Source organism: Nicotiana attenuata, unplaced genomic scaffold, assembly GCF_001879085.1.
Source record: "Nicotiana attenuata strain UT unplaced genomic scaffold, NIATTr2, whole genome shotgun sequence".
Classification (NCBI taxonomy): Eukaryota; Viridiplantae; Streptophyta; class Magnoliopsida; order Solanales; family Solanaceae; genus Nicotiana; species Nicotiana attenuata.
Window position 1 is genome coordinate 233,453 of NW_017670453.1, and position 8,779 is coordinate 242,231.

Below are 8,779 nucleotides of genomic sequence, written 5' to 3' on the forward strand. Positions count from 1 at the left end.
CAGGAATTTAACCTCCCGAATGGACCCTATTTTAAGGAGTTTAGATACCTCGTCCTTGATCAAATCATGTTTGGCCTCGGACTAGGGTCTACTCTTCTGCTTGACCGAGTGGAATTTCGGTTCCAGGCTCAGATTGTGAGTGGTTATCTCAGGCGAGATCTTTGTCATATCAGGCAGGACCAAGCGAAACAATCTATGTTATCTATAAGAAATTGAAAGAGTTTTTTCCTGAGCTCGGGACTTAACCCCGTGCCTAGGTATACCTTTCGATCAGGTAGATTCTCGACCAATATGACCTATTCCAGTCCCCTATTTCTCCGGTTCGGTCGGGGCTGGCGTCGGTAATTGCTACATATCTTCTTGCTTTGTGGCCGAGCTTGGCCCTTTTGTTGTTGTAAGTGCGGATACTAGAATCGCTTCTTCAACCGCAAACATTTCCCTCCCGGTGTTGGTAATTTTAACACTTGGTGCAAAGTCGAGGGTACTGCCTTTAGTTGTGAATCCATGTCCTCCCGAATAGGGCGTTGTACCTCATGTCTCCTTCGATCACATAAAACTTGGTTTCCTGGATGGTCCCGGCAGCATTCACTGGTAATGTTATCTCTCCCTTAGTAGTTTCACATGCCATGTCGAATCCGTTTAGAACTAGGACCGTAGGCACGATTTGATCCTATAGGCCGAGCTGTTCTACGATACTCGATCAGATTATGTCGGCTGAGCTACCTGGATCAATTACACGCTTAACTTGAGATTTATTTATGCGTACAGATATTACCAGCATGTTGTTGTGGGTTGCATGATTCCTTCCGTGTCCTCGTCATTGAAAGACAAGGTTCCTTCCGGTATGTAATCTCAAGTATGTTTTTCCATTGTGATGGATACCCTGGTGCGTTTCAACATCGGCCCTTGAGGGACATCGACCCTACCAATGATCATGTTAATGACGTGTTGAGGTTCTTCTTGTTCGGTCTGTTTATTATAATCCCTATTACTGAAATGGTTCTTGGCTCAAACGCTAAGGAATTCTCGAAGGTGCCCGTTGTTGAATAGCCGGGATACTTCCTCTCTCAACTGTTGGCAATCCTCTATCCTGTGGCCATGAGTGCCATGATATTTGCACATCTGGTTAGGATCCCTTTGGGCAGTATCAGATTGTAGGGGTCAAGGCCATTTGGTGTCGTTGATGCGTCCGATAGTTGATAAAATGGCGGCAGCATCGACGTTAAAGTTATATTCCGACAACCTCAGCGCTTCCTTAGGCCCGATAGGCCTGTCAAAACTGTTCTTTCTCATGAGTCCCCAGTTGTTCTGCTCTCGATCACTTCTCCTTTCACTTCGCATAGAATTCCACCCGGGTCTACTGCATCTTTGATCTCTATTGTAAGGCTAATACCGATCCTTGTTTGACCTTGGCTCACAGTCGATATCTCTCTTGACTCCGTCAATGGTTCTGACGGGATAAATGGACCCCGAAGGGGCTCCGAGTTGGCCATCTTCAACTCTGATTTTGTATTGATACTGGTTATGCACGTCAGCCCAAGTAACAACCGGATATTCTATTAAATTTTTCTTCAACTGCTGTGAAGCCACCGAGCTTCGAACATTGAGTCCCTTGGTGAAAGCTTGAACGGCCCAATTATCAGCGACTGGTGGTAGGTCCATCCGTTCCATTTGAAATCGGGACACGAACTCTCTGAGCATCTCATTATCCATTAGTCTTACTTTGAAAAGGTCTGACTTCCTGGTCTCGGCCTTTATAGCCCCAGCGTGTGCTTTCAGGAAAGAGTCTGCAAGCATAGCAAATAAGTCAATAGAATTTCAGTTTCGGCGGCGCTTCTGAGATTTGGTCAACCCTGGAATTTTAGGTTTCTAATTTTTTGTCATTTGCTTCGATTTTCTTCTTCCCTGATTCTATCATTTTGTCAGCTCCTCGAGCATTTTTATGATCTCGGGATTAGTCCCCGATTTATTTTGGTTCGACCTCTCTGCGACAGGTTCGTCCCTGCGAGTGACCTCCCGAAACGGATTGGGTTCAATTCTGCTTGGTGCGCAGCTTTGGTTCTGTATCTAATCTATTGCCGACTGTTGAGCCGGTAACATTTCAAAGATCATCCGCAAATTGGTCCCGTACCCTCTATTGTGTTGACTATTTTGCACTGACGATTGGGGATGCTATTCTTGGGGTCGTTAGGCAGATTTATGTCAATAGCCACATGCGAGCGGTTCTGCATTTGGAATTCCGATGGGGTCAATGGGTGGTACCTCGTTACCAGGCGCTATGTTGTTATTTTTACCGTGGTGACCAGACTCATTGCCAACAGGTAGGGGTGCCAATTGTAAATTTGACATTTTGAGCTTTAACCTGAAATTAGAGGCACTTCAAAGAAAAAGTGTAAAATAGTGTGCGTTATGAAAATTTGTGTCAAACACCCACTATTATCCTTAGCCCCACGGTGGGAGCTAAATTGTTTACCCTCAAAATCGAATAATAATTGAATTTGTAAGTGGTTTTAAGGATAGGTGGATTAAATTGACACAAAGCGATAAATTAAATTGTAATTGAAATGAAATATGATAAAGTAAATTCAAACCACACGAAGAACAGTTACAGCCTTGGGTGATGAGCCATCATTGAACAGAATGCACTTCGATCAGTATCAAGACACAGTTAAGTAAGAGCTTAAAGAGAAAATAACAGTATATTGCTTATGAATGCGTGTTCCAATGTATTTTACAAGTAATCAGACCCCCTTTATATAGTAGGAGAGTCCTATATTAGGTACAACTCTATAAAAGGTAAAGATCTCCTGATTTGCAGGTTCCTTATTGACACGTGCCGAGATTCTCGCCGTAATATCCGACCGGTCACGGGTATTTCGGCCCTCTATTATTTCGGTGATCTGTTGAGAATATTTCCTCGAGCTCGTTCGGGTTCAGGTTCGACTCTGGGATCACAGACTCATTTTTCTCGAGGACGGATATTCTGATCTCGGGTTCTGGCCCGGTAGGACCGGGAGTTGATCTTTAATCCCTCATCCCAAAAAGTGAATAACAAAAAGGAAAAAATTACAATATTTAAATAAACTACAACAATCGATTTGCAATTAATGAAATTAATCGAGATTTTAAAATAATTTTTTAAACAACTTTATACAAATTTATTGAACACAAGTTATTTAGAGTGTGTTTGGTACGAAGGAAAATATTTTCGGAAAATATTTTCTAATTTTTCCATGTTTGATTGGCTTACATATTTTAAAATTTTTTCCTCATAAACTCATTTTCCTCCAATTGCAGTATTTTCCCTATCAAAAGAAGGGAAAATATTTTCCAAAACTCTTTTTCAACCTTCTCCACCCTATTCTCCACCATCCCAACCCCACCCACCCCACCCACCCTCTAAAGCCACCCCTACCCCACCTCCTCCACCCCACCCTACCCCTGATCTCACGACCCCCACCCCACTCCTACCCGTACTCACCCCAAACCCCGCACACCCCCACCTAACCCCCTACCTTACCCCTCACCCCCGCCCTAAATAGAAATATTATTAAGAAAATTTTCTTTTCATATTATAGAGAGAGTACTTTCTTTTTCATTTTCACAAAATGAGTATTTTCTTTTCATGATGTAAAAGAAATATTTTCTTTCAATTCAACAAATTGAATATTTTCTTTTCATAGTATACACAAAGTTCTTTCTTTCATCTTAACAAAACGAGTATTTTTTTGTGTGTTTGTTATGGAGCTCAAATTTCAATGATGTTCTTTTGTGAAAAGGTAAAGAAGCACATTAGTTCCTTTGAGTTTGTTTGAATTTTTAAAAGAATAATTAAATACTTGAAGAAAATAGAATCCTGAAAACGTTGGGTATTTGGGGGAGGGGAGAGGGGAGGAGCACAGGAAACATGGGGAATTGGGATGGGGGAGGGGGAGCGGGGAGAGTAGCATAAAAGTTTATTTCGTAAAAACTATTTTCTACTCTCTAACCAAATACTAGAAAATATTTCTCGAAAAAAATATTTTCACTCAATAACTGTAACAACCCGGCCGATCGTTTTGAGAGTATGAGCCCCGATCCCCTATTTATTGTCCCCTATGTTTTATTTTATGCTTACATGACCTGGCGGGGTGCTTGGTGTCGGGTTCGGGAGAGTTTCGGAGTGAAATGGGACACATAGTCCCTAAGTGTGAAGTTTGAGTTGTAAGAGTTTACCGTAGTTTGACCTATGTGTAAACGACTCCGAAATGGAATTTCGTCAGTTCCAACAGCTACGTATGGTGATTTTGGTATTAGGAGGTTTCTCGGATGTTTATTGGAGGTCCATAGGTCATTTCGGCGTCATTTGGCGAAAGTTGGAAATTTGAGGATTTCAGGAAAAGTTTGACCGGTAGTGCACTTTTTGATATCGGGGTCGGATTCTGATTCCGGAAAATGGAGTAGGTCTGTAATGTTAAATGTGACATGTATGCAAAATTTGAGGTCAACTGGACATGTTTTGATAGGTTTCGGCATCGTTTGTATTAATTGGAATTTCCTAATTTCATTAAGCTTGAATTGGGGGCGATTCGTGTTTTTAGCATTGTTTGATGTGATTTTAAAGCTCGACTAAGTTTGTATGATGTTTTACGACTTGTTGGTAGGTTTAGTTGAGGTCCGAGGGGCCTCAGGTGGATTTCGTATGGTTAACGGATTGGAATTTGGACTTGGATGATGGCTGAAGCTCCACAATTGCTGGTGTCTAGTTTTCTTCTACGCATTCGCGAAGGTTCTCCCACGTTCGCGTAGAGGAGTTTGAGTAATTTTGGTATGGGTGAACTTGTGATTGAACGAGTGTTCGGATTTGGCGACTTTTAGCTGATTCCGAGACGTGGACACAGATCAACTTTTAGGGCGATTTTCTAATTTCTTGTTAAAGTTTTGATTTCATTAATTAAATTAGTTTCTTATAGTTATATTTATAGTATGAAATTGCTTTTGGCTAGATTTGGGCCATTCGGAGTCGGAAAGTCGAGGGAAAGGTATCCTTATTGACTGATTGAGCTTGTCTAAACTTGTGTGGGGGAAATTCCCTTAGGTTTTTGGTGTTGTTATGGTATTTGAAATTCGTGAATGCCGTGTATGCGAGGTGACGAGTGCGTACTCGGGTTAATTGTTGAAAAATCCGGTTCCTACCGAGTAATTTTCTTTTAATTCCTTAACTGAGTTTCCTTAGCATGTGTAGTCATCCTGTTTAGCCTAATATTGCATGTCTACGTGTCTAAATTCTTACTTGAAATCTGTGCAACATGCTTATTTGAATTCTGGTTACCTTGATTTTGTATTCAGTCTTTAACTGTAGAATTTCTTGCTGTAAATTTGTTGCTCCATCGATTACGAGTTGTGCATTTACTTTCGGGGCTACGAGGCGGTATCTCAGGAGCTCCCCTGTTATGTATTTACTTTTGGGACTACGAGGCGGTACCTCGGGAGTGCCCCTGTTGTTTACCCCTATTTGTTGTGTTGTTATTTTGCTGTAATTTCTCATTGTTAAATTCTCAGTCTTTTTATTATACTATTATATCCTCTGCCTTGTTTCCTTTTTTTTATATTCCAGTAGGGCCCTAACCTGACCTCGTCACTACTCTACCGAGGTTAGGCTTGGCAGTTACTGGGTACTGTTGTGGTGTACTTATACTACTCTTCTGCACATCTTTTGTGCTGATCTATGTACCTCCTACCAGACCCGATATCAGTGAGCAGTGAGTACGTGGAGACTTCAAGGTATATCTACTAGCGTCCGCAAACTTCGGAGGCCTCCTCTATCCTTATGGTGTCTTTCTTCTTTATTCTCTTAGATGTTGATCTATAGAGACAGTTAGTACATTCCTTAGAGCTTGTGGCTTGTGACTACCGGGTTTTGAGAGTTGTTTATAGTCGAATTGTTGGTTTACTTGTATATTCTGAACGGCATTTTTCTGTATTATATATATCTGTGAAGTAAAGTCTTATCTGTTATTATTTTCAGCTATTCCGCAATTGTTAGGCTTACCTAGTCTTAGAGACTAAGTGCCGTAACGGCATCTTACGGAGGGAAATTGGGGTCGTAATAATAATCAACAAGAGAAAATAAGTGATAAAATCAGTCATTTCCACGATAATATTTTTCAAAAAAACATTTTCCTTCGTACCAAACACTCTCTTAATCAATAAGACAGCACATATCATGGATTACCCTACAAGGACCCTATGCAAATCTCATGGTTTTTAATAAGGACAATTTCTAGCATGTGGCTGTGATGATGCCGAAAAATACTACGACTATTCATTTCTGTTTTTAATTTTCTCTTCCTTTTTTACTTCCCTTTTTCAAAAAAGAAAATAAAGCCATTTTCCACATGGTTTACAAAATAGATGAACTGTACACACCCTCATGGCCAACGGTCCATTCTTCTTTATTTCCTTTTCTCACCTTTGTTTTTTTCCCTTTATTTATTTAAATGAATGCACCAATTAATAGAACAAGAACCATAGAAGCTAAGAAACCTAGCATTTCTATTTTAATGTACTATCCTTCCAACAATCTTTTTCTTACTACTACTACAACCACTATCTCTAGTTACTATAATGAATGATCTTGAAGAACAAATCAACCTTGAAACTCCAGCCCATTATCATGACTTCTCTACTTCATTTTCATCCTCTAATGGCTTAAATTCTCCTTCAACCATCACTTCTACTACTACTACTTCTTCTTCTTCTTCTTCTTCCTCCTTGAAGAGAAACGTGAAAATTTCAATAGAATATAAATTCAAAAAAATCTCAAAAAAAGTTCAAGAATTCAACTACAAAGGAAACGATCATATTGGTGGCACCGATGAAAACAGGAAGAGAAGGAAAAAAGAGGGCGATGACAAGCATCCGACATATAGAGGAGTTCGTAAGAGGAATTGGGGAAAATGGGTGTCGGAAATTCGACAGCCAAGGAAGAAATCAAGAATATGGCTAGGAACTTATGCGACGGCTGAAATGGCGGCTCGAGCTCATGATGTCGCGGCTTTAGCCATCAAAGGACACTCGGCTTACCTTAATTTTCCTTATTTAGCTGATCAACTCCCACGACCAGCTTCTACTTCCCCTAAGGACATTCAAATCGCTGCTGCAAAAGCCGCTGCCACCACATTTCCTGAGGATATGAAGTCTCGAGCCGAATCCAGCCATGAAATCTCGAACCCAATCGAGATACAGAATTCATGTTCATCCACCGACTTATCAACGGACAACGATGATACATTTTTCAACCTGCCTGATCTTTCACTAAATAAAGTGGATCAAATTGGCCGTTATTCTGATCCAATTTCAACTTGGCAGCAGGTTGGAGCCGATGTTGGATTCTGGCTCGAGGAGCCATTTTTATGGGAGAGCCACTAGAAAAGAAACAAAACACTTAAAAAACCAACCATTATAGCAAAAGCCAAATTTTGTAAACTCGTGTTCATATATATATCTACCATAGTTTTCTGCTTTAATGAATTTCTTGTTTATGCTGAACCAAACAACAATAATAACAATGCCTCACTGTAACAATTAGAGAGCAAATGCGGCCTATGCTGGATGTCAAGGTCGAACTCCTCCTGTGTAAGTTTCCTCATATTACCGATCCCAAATGTAGATAAATGGAGAAGGGTTGGGATGTTTGTTTACCCTAAAAAAATCGGATAACAATAAAATTTGTAAGTGATTTTAAAGATATGCGGATTAATTTGATACTAAGCGATAGATTGAGTTAGACCGAACAAACAAAGATGAAATAAATTCAAACCACAGAAGAGGATAATTCCAGCCTTAGTGAAGTATTCACCCCGATCTAGACTTGCAATGGCCAGCATTGATGAACAAGAAAAAGAGCTAATAACAGAGAAAATAATAATATATTGCTTTGAAATGCATGTTACAAACTGTTTCATGAATTATCAGACCCCTTTTATATAGCAGGGTAGTCCTACTTTAGGTACAACTCTATAAAAGGTAAAAAAAAGTCTTCTAATTAACTAACTGTCGGTTCCTTATCGATACGTGACGAGATCCCCGCCGTGATATCCGATCAGTCTCGGATATTTCGGCCTTCTGTTGGCTATGCTTGATTGTCCGACAATGTTCCTCGAATTTGTTTGAGGTTAGGACCGATCCGGAACCATGACCCCCATATTCTCGAGGGCAGGCGTCATGCCCCCGGATTCTGAATCGACAAGACTTTCGCTTCGATGTCGGCCCCTTGTCATCATGTCTCGAGCCTGGCTTATCTTGTCGGAGGCCAAAGGCACCATGAGCTCAATTTTACCCGTATACAATATTGTCATTGTAAAACTAGCCAATTATGCTAAACACCCAAAAAAAATCATAATTTGTTAGTAAAATTTATGTGCTTATCTGTGATAAAAAAGATTAATTGATAACAAGACCGAATTATTATAGTTTTTTTTTTGGGTGTGTGTGTATTTCGTTTGGAGAGATTCAAGGGAGTCAAAGTAGTTTCGCTAACCATTGGATACGGTCAGTTTTAACATATAGTGACAGTAACAAAGATATATAGGAAAATTACGATACAATGATTGAGCTAAAGTTTATGGTAATTATTTTTTGTCATCGATCGACCACCACTCTCCCCTTTCCCTTAACCTTTGCTGGTTTGTCTCATCATGAAATCCGTGCATTATTTGTCCTCACCATTTGTGAGCTACGGCAAAACTTATGTATACATATACTAACAATATAATTTCTTAATATTTGTATATTTTAG

The 8,779-nt window shown here is 40.1% G+C and overlaps 1 protein-coding gene across 1 annotated transcript; it reads left to right on the forward strand.

The window, feature by feature from the left end:
• Positions 1-6,505: 6,505 nt before the first annotated feature.
• Positions 6,506-7,508, forward strand: LOC109239632 (ethylene-responsive transcription factor ERF038-like). Its single transcript, XM_019406220.1, has one exon. It carries the CDS (start codon positions 6,607-6,609, stop codon positions 7,408-7,410), a length of 804 nt encoding a protein of 267 aa, XP_019261765.1. The 5' UTR covers positions 6,506-6,606; the 3' UTR covers positions 7,411-7,508.
• The last annotated feature ends 1,271 nt before the right edge of the window (positions 7,509-8,779 follow it).